At 43.2% G+C, this 20,495-nt stretch overlaps 1 protein-coding gene across 8 annotated transcripts in view; it reads left to right on the top strand.

Moving 5' to 3' along the window:
* Positions 1 to 20,495, top strand: part of mef2d (myocyte enhancer factor 2d) — a 73,766-nt gene that overhangs the window by 24,183 nt on the left and 29,088 nt on the right. For all 8 annotated transcript variants that reach the window (XM_023980009.2, XM_023980014.2, XM_023980015.2 and 5 more), the window contains exons 2-3: positions 8,200 to 8,574; positions 10,427 to 10,630. In XM_023980009.2, coding sequence (XP_023835777.1) covers positions 8,521 to 8,574; positions 10,427 to 10,630 — 258 coding nt within the window. In that variant the 5' untranslated portion in view covers positions 8,200 to 8,520. The remainder of the gene's footprint in view (positions 1 to 8,199; positions 8,575 to 10,426; positions 10,631 to 20,495) is intronic.

The following is a 20,495-nucleotide window of genomic DNA, read 5'->3' on the forward strand; positions in this document are numbered from 1 at the left end:
GCACACACGTGAAGTTCATAGGAGCATGTCAAATTGGGTGTCAAATGAACGGCAAGAGTCTAAGTTTTAGAAATTAATGCATATATTTTTTTACCATTTTCCATCCCCCAAAAAATTGGAATAAGCAAAGGCTTTCATTTCTGGTCCAACAGATGGAAAAAAAGGATCTTGGACAACATTGACCAGAAAAATGATTGAAATGTATTAGACGTACATCAAAACTTAATAATATTGAAGTAAAGACCTCTGCCAACTAATATCAACACTTTCAGTGCCTTCAAAATATTCACACCCCTTGACTTTTTCCACATTTTGTTGTGTTACAGCCTACATTTTAAATTGATTACATTCAGATTGTGTGTCACTGGCCTTCACACAATACCCCATAATGTCAAAGTAGAATTATGTTTTTAGAAATGTTTAACCCCTTTGTTATGGCACGCCTAAATAAGTTCAGAAGTCAAAATTTGCTGAACAAGTCTCATAATAAGTTGCATGGACTCGCACTGRGTGCAATAATAGTGMTTTAAGATGATTTTTAATCATGATTTCCCCACACATCCAATTATCTGTAAGGTCCCTCAGTCGAGCAGTGACTTTCAAACACAGATTCAACCACAAAGACCAGGGAGGTTTTCCAATGCCCCGCAAAGAAGGGCACCTATTGGTAGATGGAAGAAAAAAAAGTAAAGCAGACATTGAATATCCCTTTGTGCATGGTSAAGTTATTCATTACACTTTGGATGGTGTATCAAAGATACAGGCGTCCTCCTAACTCGGTTGCCGGAGAGGAAGGAAACCACTCAGGGATTTCACCATGAGGCAAATGGTGACTTTAAAACAGTTYCAGAGTTTAATGGCTGGGGTAGGAGAACTGAGGATGGATCAAAAACATTGTAYTTACTCCACAATACTAACKTAAATGACAGAGTGAAAAAAAYGAAGCCAGTACAGAATAAAAAATATTCCATAACATGCATCCTGTCGGCCACATTTTTTGCCTGCATGGTACCGCTTGCCGTGAAGTAGCAGAGAGAACAGTCTATGACTTGGGTGACTGGAGTCTTTGACAATTTCTTTGGGCCTCTCTCTGACACCTCCTAGTATATAGGTCCTGGATGTCAGGAAGCTTGGCCCCAGTGATGTACTGGGCTGTACGCACTACCCTCTAGCGCCTTACGGTAAGATGCCGAGCAGTTGCCATACCAGGCGGTGATGCAACCGGTCAGGGTGCTCTCGATGGTGCAGCTGTAGAACCTTTTAAGGATCTGGGGACCCATGCCAAATCTTTTCAGTCTCCTGAGGGGGAAAAGGGGTTGTCATGCCCTCTTCACAACTGTCTTAGTGTGTTTGGACCATAATAGTTTGTCGGTGATATGGACACCAAGGAACTTGAAATTTCTCGACCCGCTCCACTTCAGCCCTGTCGATGTGAATGGGGGCCTGTAGTCCTATAGTCCACAATCAGCTCCTTTGTGTTGCTCACATTGAGGGAGAGGTTGTTGTCCTGGCACCACACTGCCAGGTCTCTGACCTCCTCCCTATAGGCTGTCTCATCATTGTCGGTGATCAGGCCTACCATTGTCAGAAAACTTAATGACGGAGTCGTGCTTGGCCATGCAGCCGTGGGTGAACAGGGAGTACAGGATGGCACTAAGCACGCACCTCTGAGGGGCCCCGGTGTTGAGGATCAGCGTGGCAGATGTGTTGTTGCCTACCCTTACCAGCTGGGGGCAGCCCGTCAGGAAGTCCAGGATCCAGTTGCAGAGGGAGGTGTTTAGTTCCAGGGTCCTTAGCTTGGTGATGAGCTTTGGGCACTATGGTTTTGAACGCTGAGCTGTAGTCAATGAACAGCATTCTCACATAGGTGTTCCTTTTGTCCAGTGTGMAAAGGGCAGTGTGGCGTGCGATTGAGATTGCGTCATCTGTGGATCTGTTGGGGCGGTATGCGAATTGGAGTGGGTCTGGGGTTTCCGTCATGATGGTGTTGACGTGAGCSATGACCAGCCTTTCAAATCACTTCATGGTTACCAKCATGAGTGCTACGGGGCGGTAATCATTTGGGCAGGTTACCTTCGCTTTCTTGGGCACAGGGACTATGGTGGTCTGTTTGAAACATGTAGGTATTAGACTTGGTCAGGGAGAGGTTAAAAAATGTCAGTGAAGACACTTGCCAGTTGGTCCGTGCATGCTTTGAGTACACGTCCTGGTAATCTGTCTTTGTGAATGTTGACCTGTTTAAACGTCTTGCTCACGTCGGCTACGGAGAGAGTGATCACACAGTCATCCAGAACAGCTGGTGCTCTCATGCATGCTTCAGTGTTGCTTACCTAAAAGTGAGCATAAAATAKATTTAGCTTGTCTGGTAGGCTCGTGTCACTAGGCAGCTCGCGACTGGGTRTTCCTTATTTTAGACAGGTCTAAAGAAGCATGATATGAAAAAAATGTAGTYTATTTCAGAAGACAGAATAGCATACTCTGAGTTGTCCTTATGTTAGGTCCTGATCTGGCTATGCCAAATGGCRGTGGCCTACACTAGTTTATTTAGCAGACAAGATTTCCTTAGAATTTCATGGCATTATTCTATAGTATGAAGATTACAATTGAACAWAGCTGAATTAAATAGAAAGGATATTTTCTCCAAACAATTTGAGGGAGTGTGCACATGCAGCTATTCTGTGTTGAGTGGTTAACAAAGAAAGAAAGAAATATATATATTCCTATATGCTTAATTTAGAGTTATTAATTTAACTTTAGTTGTTCTGCAAACATTGGGCTATATGTTTTAGATTTTTAATACATTGTACTGCTGCATGATGCGACTTTAATGATGTGACTCTCCCTTTATGTGGCCATAATGCAGCCTAAAAAATAATCCATGCCTTTTGRGGCCAGTGGCCTTTGTGCCCTTCTRCCTGAGTGCTGCGTGCTCCATGGCGTGATCGGGTCTTTCTCACAGSCTACAAGTGAAGACCGACYCATCGGGGACACAACTGTGCGCGTCCTTATCCAATTCCGAGGTGAATYTTGAAGATATTGGAAGATCTGTCCACATTTACTTTTCGTCAGCAAACAAGATGAGTAGGCCTAACGAACASCAAAAGCACTAGCCTATGTCAATCTACTATTCTTCATTGTGCAAAGGTRGACCTATTCTGTGCGAGAAATAAATATTRCAAARAGTCTGGGACAGTTGTGGYATGCGATAGATCCCAAATTAATACAACCACTAGCATCCCAAAACTTTTTTTACGCAATGTGGCTGACGCAACAGATCAGAACGTTTAGCTTAAAATGTTGATAAACTATTAGGCTATTTCTTCACATTATAAGCACAGCAATGCGCACATGGTAGTAGGCTAAAAGCGCATATGTTCCATTAGAGGAAAACACCATTATCAAAAGTGACCACAAATGCAATTTATGCATGTAATGCTTTTATTATAAAGGTGAGTTTTTTTATGGTGAAAATTATCCTCCCCAAATTTGAAACTCACATGCTGCATATTGTATGCCAGTTAGGCTCTACACCCCTTGTGAAACAAACCTTATTAAAACATATAGGCCTATTGGCTAGGCTACATGAGGTGTGCGAATATGATTTGAAAATGTTGCAAAAAAAAAGGTATTGTTACTTTTTCTCGGCATCATTCACAAGTGTTAATATATAATTCACAAGTGATAGGCTAATATTGTGAACCATCAGACTATWCTTGGTTTAATCTCYTCTTTACATATACTAAATAATATATGTGTGAAATTTGTTTTGATTTAGAATGGACTATTATCATGCACCTGTATTGAAACAGAGGCAGTGGGAAAAAATACATGTCATCTATGCTCTTAAATAGCGAATGGGGGGGCACTTTTCCCCGTGGTTTATTTTCATGCCAGGCTATAATCCTGTTGTAGATATAAGCAATGTGCTTAATATTAAGGAAGTTGAGAAATAAAAAMAGTAGGCCTAGCCTATAGAAAGCTGATCCTCCTCTTTTTAGTAGAGGTCATCATTGATGACAGTGTGATTAGTGGACCAATAGAGTGCTGAGTAACAGGCAGTTAGCAAGTTTGGTAGGCTACTAATGACCATCAGCAGCATCAGAGCTTGGAGAAGCCTAATTACCATGACTAAACGGTCACATGGAATTTGGCTGCCTTCATGACTCGTGACCGCCGGTGTGGCGGTAACATGGTCACCGCAACAGCCCTACTTGTTCCTTGAAATTCCATTACCAAAAACCCTCGTATCTTGAAGATATTTTCTTATTTATCTCCCTCATGAGGAGGGAGGATTATGAAAGTTTACAGAAGTAACAAGTAAAGGAGACCAACTCAAATAGTTGTAGTGTTTTTACTGATATCAAGTTTGTTAATAATTATTAAGTGATTCAAACTCGTAATTCTGTTACCAAATCATTAACCGAATTACTGAAAAATCTGTAAGGGAATTGCTGCAATTGAATTGGCTACAATGGGAAATCGTAGTAGTCACAAACCACAGTTAGGTCACCTGCTACTGTCCTCCCTTCCACTGGCATACTGTTATGTTCAGATCATAACTGTTTTTTTGCTGTAAAAACAGTCTGTACAACCTCTCTCTCCCTCTCTTTCAATTCAATTTCAATTTAAGGGGGTTTATTGGTATGGGAAACATATGTTTACATTGCCAAAGCAAGTGAAATAGATCATTAACAAAAGTGAAATTAACCAATAAAAGATGTACAGTAAATATTACACTCACAAAAGTTCCAAAAAAATAAAGACATTTCAAATGTCATATTATGTCTATATACAGTGTTGTAATGATGTGCAAATAGTTAAAGTACAAAAGGGAAAATAAATAAACATAAATATTGGTTGTATTTACAATGGTGTTTGTTTTTCACTGGTTGCCCTTTTCCTGTGGCAACAGGTCACAAATCTTGRTACTGTGATTGCACACTGTGGTATTTCACTCAATAGATATGGGAGTTTATGAACATTTGATGTGTTTTCGATTTTCTTTGTGGGTCTGTGTAATCTGAGGGAAATATGTGTCTCTAATATGGTCATACATTTGGCAGGAGGTTAGGAAGTGCAGCTCAGTTTCCACCTTCAGCMGCCTTTCTCAATAGCAAGACTATGCTCACTGAGTCTGTACATAGTCAAAGATTTCCTTAAWTTTGTGTCAGTCACAGTGGTCAGSTTTTCTGCCACTGTCTACTCTGTTTAGGACCAAATAGCATTCTAGTTTGCTCTGATTCTGCGGGAATCGACCTAATTCTGCTATGCATACATTATTTGTTGTTTTACGTTGTACACAGAGGATATTTTTGCAGAACTCTCAATTTGGAGTGAGTGGATCCCAGACCTCACAAACATAAAGGGCAATGGGTTCTAGAACTGATTCAAGTATTTTTAGCCAGATCCTAATTGGTATGTCTAATTTTATGTTCCTTTTGATGGCATAGAAGGCCCTTCTTGCCCCTCTCTCCTCTCTCTCTCGTTAATGTCACCTCTCCCGGCTGTTACTGACACCTACCCTCTTTCCATTTACTGTAACAAGCATCCTCACCCACTGGGCACCGACCAACATCGCACGTCCATGGATGTTGAAATTTGGTCAGTCCGCCCTGACCGGACCAAATTTGAACCAATCATAGAAGTCTGTTTCACAAGTTTGGACAGTAAAGTAGTGTAGTGTAGTATAGTATAATTTAATTTAATGTACTGTACTGAACATATCTACTTTACTGTGCTCTGCTGTACTGTACTCGACTACTGTGCTGTACTGTGATGTCCAAACTTGTGAAACATAGACGCCTATGATTGTTTTAGATTTYGTCTGGTCCGGACCAACCAAATGTGGTCTTGTMTGGGGGTGGTGCTCATTACAATAATACCCAGTGTGTAGAATAATACCCAAATATGCAAAAGAAGGATGTTGCATATTTCTACCTTTTTTGTGTACCTATTCAGGATACATTACCATGAAGAGAATTATATTCATATCCATAATTATGCATTTCTATAAAGTACAGTTCAGGGAATCATGATTTAATTCCGTTACCTTAATTCTGTTACCAGATGTAAATCCACTTCTGTAGTTCAATAACCAAAATATTTTTTTTCAATCAAACTAAAGGTATCATGTCAAAGCTGACACCCCATTCTTTCTGCAGACATCTTTTAATCTTAATTGGAGCAGATATTTAAGAGTTTTTCTCAAATGTGGCCGCCTAAAAAAACTGAGGGAGATTTTACAGTAATCATGTTACCAAAGTTTGCATCTGCACAGTTCTTCCAGTAAATGTGTTTTTGTGAAATGTTCTGTGTAAATTGTTCAAAGTAGTCCTTGTGCATTGAGTTGTATGCTTTGTTAAACTTTGAAATCAATTGTTTTAGTTTGGCATACATTTTAAAGTGAAAAAGCGTAATTCCATTGCCGCGGAAATGCCCTAATACAACCCCCTCCATATTTTCCATGTGAAACGAGAGCTGAAGCTGCCTCTAGTTCTTTTGTTAGGGCTTTATTTTTAAGAGAACAACTATGACATGCGTAATACCCTTTTCTCAGGCCTCCCATTGTCCTTCCTCCAAGCCAAATACGTAGTGCATAATTCATGGAGAAGTCATTGCTYTAGTGAAGGCAATTGCATCAACTGAAAGCAAGTGTGTGGTATGTGTCCGTGCACACACAGACACACAGAACCCGTTCTATCARGTCACTGTTTTTTTTTTATGGTAATGGTGGCAGAGCAGGCATTAATCAGGGGGTGGTTTTACTATTCTCTCAGGTAAACAATGTGGGTGATGTAGTGTTGAAACTGCACTCAAGGCTTTCCAGATGCACTCACTCTAATGCAATGTCTCGGCTKCCACTGTCATGCGGGTGTGTTGGAACAGTACACAGTCTGGATGTATATATAGAGAGCTATTTTTAAGGCTGAACCACAAATAGTAGTAGTAGTGGGGCTTAATTAAAATGGTCCATGCCTCTGTTGCCATTCCCGGGTTGCGGTCTGCTCGTTCATTCATTCATGAATTTATATGCTCACATGTACTCTGTTCTCTCTCATTTGCCCTCTCTCTTTTTGTTATTACAAATTGCTATACATTGCAAAAAAATTATAATAATAAATCCCTGTTTAGTTAAAGGGGCAATCTGCAGTTGCTACACCCACTTTTGAACTAATTAAATTAATGATATTTACTGAATGATATAGATATATTGATTAATACAATAATATAACTTTAGAAATGCCTCATGAGCTTAGTTCAACTGTTACACCCCATCAGAACCCCAAATATAAGCTTGTTTTTACTCCAATGTTTGTTAACATTATAAATGTAAACTAACACTGTATAGCCTCAACATGGTTAAAACGATAATTTTGATTATTATAGATGGTCGGTCCATAGCTCTTTCTATGAATTTGAGAGTGGTTACATTTATCCAATCCCATCCCTCAGCTTTTTACTAAAACAGAGATGGGGTGGCGGCTTTGTTATTTTTTCAACTACGGATTGGACCTTGACTTTTCTGTCTTCAATTAAATATTTTTAAATACACTCCTTTTCCTTATATTAAAGGGACACAGAGTGTTATCTAACATGGAACTGTGCCAAATTACCACAGTTAAGATAACAAAACCTAGTGGTAATGCTAACATTACTGGTTCAGTGACTGAATCCAAGAGCCTACTTCAAAACGCAACAGAACTCTGAGCACTAGCGTCCCGCCCACTCGTGGCGAGCAGCCTCACTGGGACATAGGGCCGGGCTCTGCCTTCGATTGGGAATCGCATGCAGCGTGTCAGGTCGAGCAGGCAGCGAGTTGCTGCAGGCAACCAACATATCAGTTATGTGTCAGTGATGCCTCTAATAAAGCTGACACAGCACAGTCTCCCCGTGGCCCCCCTGAGGGGCTCCCGCTCCGCAGCGCACCAGGCTCACTTGCCCCCATGGAAACACTAACCCCAAGAGAAGGGTTCCCCCATCCTTCAGTTCCCCCCACTGCTGCGGCTGCTCTTTCGAAGCGTTCTTCTAATTTGTCCGAAAGGAATCCTGACTTAAATGCATCGCTTTGGTTTCTCTGTCGAGTACTGTTGAGGTTAAAAGGCTAAGACAATTGTTGATTCTGAAGGACATTGGCAGGAATGGTACATGAATGATACCTCTCCTGAATCTCATACTGATCCGATGCTCTCTATTTTCCAGGAGTAACACACCTGCAGTAAAGAGGGGAAGAGGATCCTAATTCAGAGGACCAGTGGATGACCTGCCTACTGTACAGACCATGATCTGAAGGCCCCGCCACGTGGCCCCATTCTTTCTTCTTCATTATTTCCTGCAGGGGAAAGAGCTCCTAGACTAGCCGCCTCAGACAGGTGGAGCGGAGGGAGATAGAGAGAGTGTGTACAAGAGAGTGTGACAGCCAAGCGCCTAGTCTGCAACAGTGCCCACCAACCACCTCCACAGGACAGCCGTGCCCTCTGACCCCGCCACGCCCCCTGCCCCTCCCACCGCCAGACCGGAACCATGGGAAGGAAAAAGATCCAAATACAGAGGATTACAGACGAACGGAACAGACAGGTGTGTGTGTGTGTGTCTGTGGATAATGTTTCTTTGTATGTAGAAACTCTATCATGCTGTTTCCAAGACTATGAAAGGTTAAATGATCCATCTATAATGAGTCAACTGGTTAATGGGCTTTGGTTCATTTGAGCTTATTGAGTAATGGATGTGATGCGTCTGCCATCCCCAAAATGTCCCTGGCTGAGTAAAATCTGAGTGTTTTAGACACTAGGTGGCCTGAGGTCCTACAATCATCTTAAGTTTAAATCTTTAAAGGTGCCCATTTTCATAGAGCAGCACACACAGAGACTCAAAATGCTTCAGGCATTCAAGCATTATGTTCATTCGTCAAAAGTTGAGAGAAATATTGGTGAACCATCATCCTGCTAGATGTTGATTACAAGATACTGTCAATAGCACTAATGGATTGGCCCCGTCCCCAAGGCTATAGACTCTGACTGAAATTCAACAGCAGTGAAATACATGATGTGAAAAGAGAGCGTGAGAACCACAAATACTTTACATAGTAATGGATTATTAACTGAAAGCCGAATGCTACAGAGACCACGAACACGTCTGAAACATTGCAGGTGCAGAAAGTAGAGCAGCTGGGGAGGTTGTGGTTGTCACTGTGGCTTCCTCCTCTGCTCACCACACAACCACGCTCGTTAGGACACGGCCATGTCTCATGGCGGATGTCTTGTTCTGTCGTTCGTTGCCATTGGTTACTTCCAATTCTATTCTTAATGTCAATTATGTTCAGCTTGTTTATCCTGGCATTCATGTCGAAGGAAGGATCAAGACTAATTATTGTTGAAGACTCGGTGTACCTCACGCCTCCGACAAATCAGAGCATTTCTCTTCATGATAAACCATCTTATAATTGGTTATGAGAATCATTGTAATAGTATTGTTTATCAGCTCTGTGAGCCTGGCTTGCCATTGTCCTCGCTGAACTTTCTTCCCCTTGTTTCTATGTTCTGCTCTGTGTGTGTGTGTGTGTGTGTGTGTGTGTGTGTGTGTGTGTGTGTGTGTGTGTGTGTGTGTGTGTGTGCACTGCGTCAGAGATTGATGTGGGAGTGTGTGTGTGTGATGGGGGTTTGAGAGAGGGGGTGGTAGGCGGTTGCCCATGGATACGACCCCGATATAATTTGATTTGTGGCAGCGGGAGGCAATGAGTGAGCAAGAACGATGCAGAGAGGAAAAGGAGGGAGAGAAAAGAAAATGAGGGCGAGGAAATGAGAGAGACGGAGACAGTGAGAGAGGGAGACTGCGACCGTGGGGAGGACAAGGAGAGAGCACAAGCTGGCTCCTGCCCCACAGAGAGGCATCAGTGTAACATGGGAGCGCTCAAGCAATTATAGAGGGGAGATGGAGAGAGCGAGCAATTGAAGGTCTCACATGGCAGCTGTAGAATCTGCCTGTGTGGTTCCTTTCCATGCGTCTGCTTCCTCGTGCTCCTCTCTGATCCTGTCTACAGCAAAACAAACAAACTCAAATCCCCCATTGCATAAATGCCTCAAAACCAAGGGAGTGGTATTAAACAGAACCACAACACACTGCAGGGCCTCATCCCTGTTGTCACCTTTAATTAGCTGTCTGTAATGTGTTGTTTGTTCACACATTGTCTGTTCTCTAAGAGACTGTTATTTATTTACTGTTATTCAAATATTCCCTCCCACTTTTATTACGTTTAACCAATTGTTATACAGTACCACAAATTCCTTTTACTTTTGCAGTATCGCTAATGTTATTGTTCTTCCTCTTTCCTTCTATGCCAAATATCCCCCTCCCCCCTCTCCACAACATCCCTTCTCTACCACCTTCTAATACACCCCCCAATATACCCACACCATCCCTCCCTTGACAGGTGACGTTCACCAAGAGGAAGTTTGGCCTGATGAAGAAGGCGTATGAGCTGAGCGTGCTGTGCGACTGTGAGATCGCCCTCATCATCTTCAACCACTCCAACAAGCTGTTCCAGTACGCCAGCACCGACATGGACAAGGTCCTGCTCAAATACACCGAGTACAACGAGCCCCACGAGAGCCGGACCAACGTCGACATCATGGAGGTAATGGAGGAGGGAGAGAGGAGGAGGAGGAGGAGAGGTGTTACTGTGTAGTTCCCTGCAGGAGAGGTTGAACCGAGTGGTTGTGTGTTCTGAAGTAGTGGGGGAGAGGTGTTACAATCCGACGTTTCAGTACAGTGCCATGGAGGAGAGACGGTAATGAAACGGCTCGCTGTGTTTTTAATTTTGTTTTTACAACCGTGGTTGTAATTTGGTCGCATTATGGTCATTAATATGCTAGTATTGAAGGTCGTTTAGATTTGATAACACTTTATTTCAGGGTTTGCCTATAAACTGATGATTATTTTATTTTGTTGGTAAATTAAGTAGGCAATATTTCTAGGGTGTTCATGATTTTATGTTTGAAAACAGGCCCATGTGACCTGGTGTTATGTTTTCTTGATATCAAGAGCCGTTTTATTTTTGACTACCACCACTCTGGTCTGGATGAGCACTTTCCATCCAAAGCCATCAGCTCCCTCAGGTCTTTATTTATGTAGCAGGAGAAAGGGATGGTTTTTATCTTTCTCTTTTCTTTTTTAGTGTTCGAGTATTCAAGATCCCTTTTTTTTTTGTTTCTTGTGCTTTTCTCTGTTGAACCCTTGGTTGAATCCAGAGTTGTTTGGATGTTGTGTTTGTCATAGAGTAGATGAATACAAACACAAGCTATAAGCCTTCATCATTAATTCCTCTTAAAGCAAATGTCTAGTGAGAGGGCAGCTACAGTAACTTCCATGACATTACCTTCAGAGAGCGAAGGAGACGGATCAAGAGAGATAGAGAGACGGTGAGGGCAGTTAGCCTTGCATGGCCGCCCCTAGCTAGCATGGGCTGGCTCTAGAAGGCCATGCATGTACACCAGTGTGCTGTGGCCAGATTACAGGCTTGTGTGGGGCCTGTTCCAGTATCCATCCATCCAGGCCTGGCCGGCTGCCTGGTGCCTGGGATCATGGAGGGAGGGCAGAGGTAGGGACAGCTGGACCTGCTGTCACCACCCCCTGGCCTTGGCCGGGGCTCCAAGGCCACTCCAACAAAAAGCCTCCGGTCCCCCTGGAACCACACTGTCACAAAATGGAGGGCTGCATGAAGGAGGAGGAGCGTAGAGATTCGTTTCTAGATGGGGAATGTGAATGAGGTTACATTGAGCGCTCATTCGCTCAAGTGATATCTTTTTTTCACCAACATGTGCGGTATAATCTATCTGCCTTGACCCTTTCATACACAAAGGTTTCCTCATGGACTCATAACAAATGGGCAGATACATTTTAACTGGCTATTTAAATATTAACTTACCACTTATAATTCATATGCAGTGAAGCCTTTTCGCTCTATGAAGACCATGTCACTGGATCATGAAGTACTTGGTACAGCCGTTGCAGCTGTCCATTACCACGTGGAATAACTGAGATGGCATTCAGAGTGTTAGTCTCTCTCGCTCTCTGTCTCTCTCGCTCTCTGTCTGTCTCTCTGTCTGTCTCTATGGATGGCAGAGGTGAGGGCTTTCAGTGGGAGAGCTACATGGAGCTCCAGTTGCAGATGGCTCTTAAGTGTGTGTGCCTGTGTGCTGTGGCAGGGCTTTGGGCCGCTCCGGGCCACATTAGCTTAAGCTCCACTGACTGTGTGTGTGTGTGCGCCTCCTAATGTGTGTATGTCTGCCTGTATTTGTGTTGTAAGCCTTCATGTTTGTGTGCATGTGCCCACTCTGCAGTGGCCCGTGAGAATGCCTCATACAATATTCAGGCCAGATGAGAGCCTCAGTGCGGGAGTGTGTCACTGCCTGAATCCATATGAGGGTTCCCCCATGCATCTCCATCTCCTTCAGCAAGCCTCAGGCCCAGAGGCAAACCACTGTTCTACTGCCATTCCTCAGACCGAGAGGCTCCTTCTAGCTTGTTTAGTTTGATCTGTACTGTGTAGCGAGGGAGATGGGCAGAGTTTAGATGAATCGTTTGGCACGGGTGAGCGGGAAAAGAGGAGGAGAAAGACAGAGGGAGAAAGAGGAGAGGGGTTGAGCGGATAGGCACAAAATGTGTCCATTTGCCGCTCTGCCTCCCCGGGTACCTCCAAGCAAGTGCTTTGGTGTATGAATTATGGAGTTTGATGCAGTCACGCACACACACTTAGTCATACGTTATGCTTACTATGTACCCTACGCGCGCACACACACATACACACAGAGTACATGAATATACATACACATAAATATACAGACCCAATGCTCAAAGGCACTTATACTAATAACACTGAAATGTGTATACATACAGTACCAGTCAAAGGTTTGGACACACCTACTCATTCCAGGGTTTTTCTTTATTTTTACTATTTTATACATTGTAGAGAAATAGTGAAGACATCAAAACTATGAAAAACACATATGGAATCATGTAGTAACCAAAAAAGTGTTTAACAAATCAAAATATATTTTAGATTTTAGATTCTTCAAAGTAGCCACCCTTTGCCTTGATGACGGCTTTGCACACTCTTGGCATTCTCTCAACCAGCTTCATGAGGTAGTCACCTGGAATGCATTTCAGTTAACAGGTGTGCCATGTTCAAAGGTAATTTGTGGAATTTCTTTCCTTTTTAATGCGTTTGAGCCAATCAGTTGTTGTGACAAGGTAGGGGTGGTATACAGAAGATAGCCCTATTTGGTAAAAGACCAAGTCCATATTATGGCAAGAACAGCTCACATAAGCAAAGAGAAATGACAGTCCATCATTACTTTAAGACATGAGGGTCAGTCAATCCAGAAAATCTCAAGAACTTTGAACGTTTCTTCAAGTGCAGTCGCAAAAACTATGAAGAAACTGTGAATAAACTGGCTCACATGAGGACCGCCAGAGGAAGGAAGACCAAGAGTTACCTCTGCAGCAGAGGACGTTCATTACCAGCCTCAGAAATCGGCAATTAACTGCACCTTAGATTGCAGCCCAAATAAATGCTTCACAGAGTTCAACAGACACATCTCAACATCAGCTGTTCAGAGGAGACTGTGTAAATCAGGCCTGCATGGTCAAATTTCTGCAAAGAAACCACTACTAAAGGACACCAATAAGAAGAAGAGACTTGCTTGGGCCAAGAAACACGAGCAATGGACATTAGACCGGTGGAAATCTGTCCTCTGGTCTGATGAGTCCAAATTTGAGATTTTTGGTTCCAACCGCCATGTCTTTGTGAGATGCAGAGTAGGTGAACGGATGATCTCTGCATGTGTGGTTCCCACCGTGAAGCATGGACGAGGAGGTGTGATGGTGTGGGGGTGCTTTGCTGGTGACACTGTTGGTGATTTATTCAGAATTCAAGCCACACTTAAACAGCATGGCTACCACAGCATTCTTCAGCGACACGCCATCCCATCTGGTTTGCGCTTAGTGGGACTATCATTGGTTTTTCAACAGGACAATGACCCAAAACACAACTCCAGGCTGTGTAAGGGCTATTTGACCAAGAAGGAGAGTGATTGAGTGCTGCATCGGATGACCTGGCCTCCACAATCACCCGACCTCAACCCAATTGAGATGGTTTGGGGACCTCCAAGTGAAGGAAAAGCAGCCAACAAGTGCTCAGCATATGTGGGAACTCCTTCAAGACTGTTGGACAAGCATTCCAGGTGAAGCTGGTTGAGAGAATGCAAAGCGTGTGCAAAGCTATCATCAAGGCAAAGGGTGGCTGCTTTGAATAATCTCAAATATATTTAGATTTGTTTTAAAAAATTGGATTACTACATGATTCCATATGTGTTATTTCATATTTTTGATGTCTTCACTATTATTCTACAATGTAGAAAATAGTAAAAATAAAGAAAAAAACGAACGAGTAGGTGTGTCCAAACGACTGGTACTGTACGTACACACACACTCACACTCAATATTCTTCACACAGTTGGGCATTCCTTCACTTTAGTACACAGCTGGGAGGTGATGCATATGTACACACACGACTTCTCTCTGTGCTGCACGTGTTGTGTGTGTGTGTGTGTAGTGTGTGTGTGTGTGGGCAGCCTGCCTCTCCTGCCAGAACGTGTTAATCCGCTTGACTGCAGATCCCAATCAGGGACGAGGGAAGGCAAAACGAGGGAGAATGAGCTCTGAAGGAGGAGGGAGATGAATAGCCATGGAGAGGAAAGAGGAAGAAGAGGGAATGCCTTTTTTCTTAAACACCTCAAAGAGGAAGATCTTACCAAAGCATGGCTTAAAGACTTTGTCACTTCTCCGATTCAAGGTCACGGTGAGAGGAGCTCCTCACGACACGCGCCACAAAACAGCACTTGACAAGATTCCCCCTAAGTAATTGATTCCAATTAGAACATATAATTGCCCATCACTTTCCAATATGGAGGCTCACCACCAAAAGGGGTTCTGGGTAGAGGCCAGGGCCCTTCGGGAACTGTCCTATCACAACGCTGATGGTTCCCTATAGGGCCTCCCTCTGTTGCCCTGGTGATGCTCCCTACCTCGGGACTAATCCCATTTTGCCATGTCAACCAAATTCCTGGGACGTCCCCTAAGACCTGTCGTATCCCAATATCCTAATCAGGGCAGGACAGGGTCAATGGGGGCTTCTCCTTATCACGTGGCCTCCAAAGGTCACATGACGCACCATGATCGCCATGGAGACGGTAATAGGTTTAATGATGATGCACCAGGGTGTGATGGTAAATGGCATCAAATCAGATTCAGTTTTTTGTGTTTGTTAAACAGGCACTTAGTCTGCATCATGTTTGTTGTTGTTACTGCCAGGAACATTAATGTAGCAGGGTTGATTATTTAAGAGCAAATGAAAACCACATTTATTTATTCATCATGGCAAGCTAAATAAATAGTGTGATTTGATGCCTGAGTTAAAATGAATCTCAATATTTTAAAGAGCTTATGCAGCATTATGCCCATTTTAGACTGTTAAATGCAACAGGATGCGATTGCAGATTGATCATATGGTCCTCCTCATAGGCATAAGTACACTGTCATCCTATGAGCTGCTATCTGACATCTGACACCCGGCAGATTCCAGACCACCCATATCCAATGAGGGCATGGTCCGCTACCTCTGTACTCTGTGAGGAAGCAAGCCATCGGCCCCTCCTGAGATGGTGTGATAGAGGGGATCCATTAACCACATGTATAAGTAATAACACCCACTGCTGGCCATTGTGGTAATGGTGGGAGACATTCTTCAGGGATGTGCTACTGTCGAATGAATAGGGAGGATAAAGCCGGACAGCCGCTATGGCCACTCAGTTTCCCCGATGCAGCCACGTTAGTGATGTGTTCTTTGGCAGCCCAGTAGTGTAGTAAGCAGAGGCTTTAGTTGTGCTCTATCAGGATGCCCTGGGGGGCTCCATGTACCTGAATGCGAACTGCAAATGGGACGTGACATTACATTCTGCCTTTGTGGACCAGGGCCCCAGCCCGTACTGCTCACCACATACTTCCATTCTAAAGAGAGAGAGGAGGTAGAAAAGGAGAGATGGATGGCATTTTGAGAGCAAAAAGTAGGATGGGAAGCTGTGGGAATAGGTCAACCGAGGAAGAGGGAGACCAGGTAAAAAGAAGATGGGTGAGGAGAGAGATGGAGGAAAGTGAAGGCCGGATAAGAGGACTAAGGAGAGCAGCAAAGGAAAACGTGGGAGGACTGTATGGATTGATTATGAGATCCTGAGAGAGAGAAATGGATAGAGTGGAAGAGAAGAGGGTGAAAGGTGAAGGAAAGCGAGAGATACAGCTGGAGAGAGAGACAAGGACCAAGCGACCGCGAGAGAATGAAAGAGAGAGTGAGGGAGAGCAGGAGATAGGACGAGAGTGCCAGAGGGGGAGGGGCAGGGAAGCTCACAGCCCAGCCAGTCACTGTGTGCTGCTCTACAGGGGAATCTTACCCTGGCAACACAATAGAGGGCAGCACTTGAAAGATTGTGCCAGTGGGGGAGAGGTGCGGAAGGACCGATGAACAGATGGAGCTGACTGAGACAAGCTGATCAGCTGACCGATTTGTGTGTTGTTGTGTGTTGGTGTGTGTGTGTGTGTGTGTGTGTGTGTGTGGTGTGTGTGTGTTGTGTGTGTGTGGTTGTGTTGTGTTGTGTGTGTGTGTGTGTGTGTGTGTGTGTGTGTGTGGGTGTGTGTGTGCACATTATATATAGGACTCGCCAGGTCCTATGTCGGGCAGTTTTGTAATGGTAAGGATTTTTGTTTTTGTTGACAGTCGGTGCATATGATCATGACTAACACGGTCCCGCACAGACTTTTTGTCACATGTGTCATTGTCAGTTTTTTGCTTTTTAGGGTCAGCACAGACCACATGATTCATGTTTTCCCATGAACAAGTGCAAGAATAAACAGTATGGGTGGCTGAACAGTGTCAGGAAGTTCCTAGGTGTCTAATTTGATCAGTGCAGCTGATTTGAATTGATATGCGTGAACAGAGAAATCGGTGTACTGAGACGAATATCTCCATGTGGGTGGATATGTGGAATGTTTTCATAATTGTGTGTAATAATATGGATATCATATAATACTATTTTTTTGGATATCCTACTGTTTACATGATGGATAATAGTATTGGCAATCACATTTGAAAGTGAATTTGATTATGTATTGGGGGATTTAGTCAGTAAACCTGGATTTAACTTCACAGTTGGGTAGCTAATGACTGCATTAGTCTTTTTACGTCTTTTATTCTCTCTGCCTCTCAGCTTGGCATTGAATTTCATGGTATTGAGTCATCCTCACTACACAGAGAACAGTGATCGTCCCTAGTGGGTGTCCTAGAGAACATCCACTTATCTACTAATCAAATCTCCCATCAGGCAGCACTCACTGTATGGCGGATAATACAGTCATCTCTCTGCCACACAGTACTGTAGATACCCATTTATTTATGTTGCTTTACTTAAAAACACATTCCCTTTTTCCATATACAATAGAACTGAATAGTACATCTGTCGTGTAGAAGAACTTGCCACACTCTAGGTTAGAATCCTTTTTGCTAGTGTTGGGACCTGGTTTGCTGTTTGGTCCAGATCCCACTGGCAAAGCTACTTACAGTGAAGCTTGTTTCCAGAATAATGTCAAAGCAAGACCCTTTCCACTGTGCATTAGAGCTGAAATGGCCAGACTGCTCTAACTCTGTGGCTGGTGGTGTGCTCCCGTCACCACGGTGTGCTTCCGTTTCACCCCCTACCCTTTACCTTTGCTCAATGGCTTTTGTTGGCGTCAAGCTTCACATCAATTTAGAGGTGCTCGAATATCCGAGCCGACAGATGAAAAAAAACATGTTGATGTGCCCTTAAACAAGGCACTTAACTTTAATTTGCTCCAGGAGCGCCGTACTACTACGGCTGACCCTACATCTATCCGGTGTATGTGACAATAAAATATATACAGTACCAGTCAAAAGTTTGGACACACCTACTCATTCCAGGGTTTTTCTCTATTTTTACTATTTTCTACATTTGTAGAATAATAGTGAAGACATCAAAACTATGAAATAACATACCAAAAAAGTGTTAAACAAATCAAAATATATTTTAGATTTTAGATTCTTCAAAGTAGCCACCCTTTGCCTTGATGACAGCTTTGCACACTCTTGGCATTCTCTCAACCAGCTTCATGAGGTAGTCACCTGGAATGCTTTTCCCACAGTCTTGAAGGAGTTCCCAAACATGCTGAGCATTTGTTTTCCTTCACTCTGAGGTCCCCAAACCATCTCAATTGGTTTGAGGTTGGGTGATTGTGGAGGCCAGGTCATCTGATGCAGATCTCCATCACTCTCCTTCTTGGTCAAGTAGCCCTTATACAGCCTGGAGGTGTGTTTTGAGTCATTGTCCTGTTGAAAAACAAATGATAGTCCCGCTAAGTGCAAACCAGATGGGATGGCGTAACACTGCAGAATGCTGTGGTAGCCATGCTGGTTAAGTGTGCCTTGAATTCTAAATAAATCACTGACAGAGTCACCAGAAAAGCACCCCCACACCACCACCTCCATGCTTAACGTTGGGAACCACACATGCAGAGATCATCCGTTCACCTACTCTGTGTCTCACAAAGACACCAAAAATCTCAAATTTGGTCTCATCAGACCAAAGGACAGACTTCCACTGGTCTAATGTCCATCGCTCGTGTTTCTTGTCCCAAGCAAGTCTCTTCTTATTATTGGAGTCCTTTAGTAGTGGTTTCTTTGCAGAAATTCTTCCATGAACGGCCAACTCTGAACAGTTGATGCTGATGTGTCTGTTACTTGAACTCTGGGAAGCATTTATTTGGGCTGCAATCTGACGTGCAATTAATTGCAGATTTCTGAGGCTGGTAACTCTAATGAACTTGTCCTCTGCAGCAGAGGTAACTCTGGGTCTTCCTTTCCTGTGGCGGTCCTCATGAGAGCCAGTTTCATCATAGCGTTTGATGTTTTTTGCGACAAATAGCCCTATCTTCCCACAAAACACACACAAAACACCAGTCTCAATGTCAACAGTGAAGAGGCGACTCCGGGATGCTGGCCTTCTAGGCAGAGTTCCTGTGTTCTTTTTCCCATCTTAATCTTTTCTTTTTATTGGCCAGTCTGAGATATAGCTTTTTCTTTGCAACTCTGCCTAGAAGGCCATCATCCCGGAGTCGCCTCTTCACTGTTGACATTGAGACTGGTGTTTTTAATGAAACTGCCAGTTGAGGACTTGTGAGGCATCTGTTTCTCAAATTAGACCGTCTAATGTACTTGTCCTCTTGCTCAGTTGTGCACCGGGGCCTCCCACTCCTCTTTCTATTCTGGTTAGAGACAGTTTGGGCTGTTCTGTGAAAGGAGTAGTACACAGCATTGTACGAGATCTTCAGTTTCTTGGCAATTTCTCGCTTGGAATAGCCTTCATTTCTCAGAACAAGAGTTGACTAACGAGTTTCAGAAGAAAGTTCTTTGTTTCTGGCCATTTTGAGCCTGTAATCGAACCCACAAATGCTGATGCCTCCCAGATACCAACAAGTCTTAAAGAAGGAAAGTTTTATTGCTTCTAATCAGAACAGTTTTTCCAGCCTTGTGCTAACATAAATTGTAAAGGGTTTTCTAATGATCAATTAGCCTTTTTAAAAATTATAAACTTGGATTAGCTAACACATGTGCCATTGGAACAAAGGAGTGGTGGTTTCTGATAATGGGCCTCTGTACGCCTATGTAGCTATTCCATAAAAATCTGTCGTTTCCAGCTACAATAGTCATTTACAACATTAACAATGTCTACACTGTATTTCTGATCCATCTCATATTTTAATAGACAATAAATGTGATTTCTTTTAAAAGAAGGAATTTCTAAGTGACCCAAACTTTGAATCGTGTGTGTGTTGTGTGTGGTGTGTGTGTGTGTGTGTGTGTGTGTGTGTGTGTGTGTTGTGGTGTTGTGTGTGTGTGTGGTGTGTGTTGTGGTGTGTTGTGTGTGTGTGTGTGTGTGGTGTGTGTGTGTGTGGTGGTGTGTGTGTGTGTGTGTGCGCGGCAGTTGAAGTCGGAAAGTTTACATACACCTTGCCAAATACATTTAAACTCAGTTTTTCACAATTCCTGACATTTAATCATAGTAAAAATTCCCTGTCTTAGGTAGTTAGGATACCACTTTATTTTAAGAATGTGAAATGTCAGAATATAGTAGAGGAATTATTATTTCAGCTTTTATTCTTTCATCACATTCCCAGAGGGTCAAAGTTTACATACACTCAATTAGTTTTGGTAGAATTGCCATTAATTGTTTAACCTTGGGTCAAACGTTTCAGGTAGCCCTTCCACAAGCTTCCCACATAAGTTGGGTGAATTTGGCCCTTCCTCTGACAGAGCTGGGTGAAACTGAGTCAGGTTTATAGCCTCCTTGCTCGCACGTGCTTTTTTCAGTTCTGCCCAC

The sequence above is a fragment of the Salvelinus sp. IW2-2015 genome, linkage group LG35, assembly GCF_002910315.2.
Source record: "Salvelinus sp. IW2-2015 linkage group LG35, ASM291031v2, whole genome shotgun sequence".
Lineage (NCBI taxonomy): Eukaryota > Metazoa > Chordata > Actinopteri > Salmoniformes > Salmonidae > Salvelinus > Salvelinus sp. IW2-2015.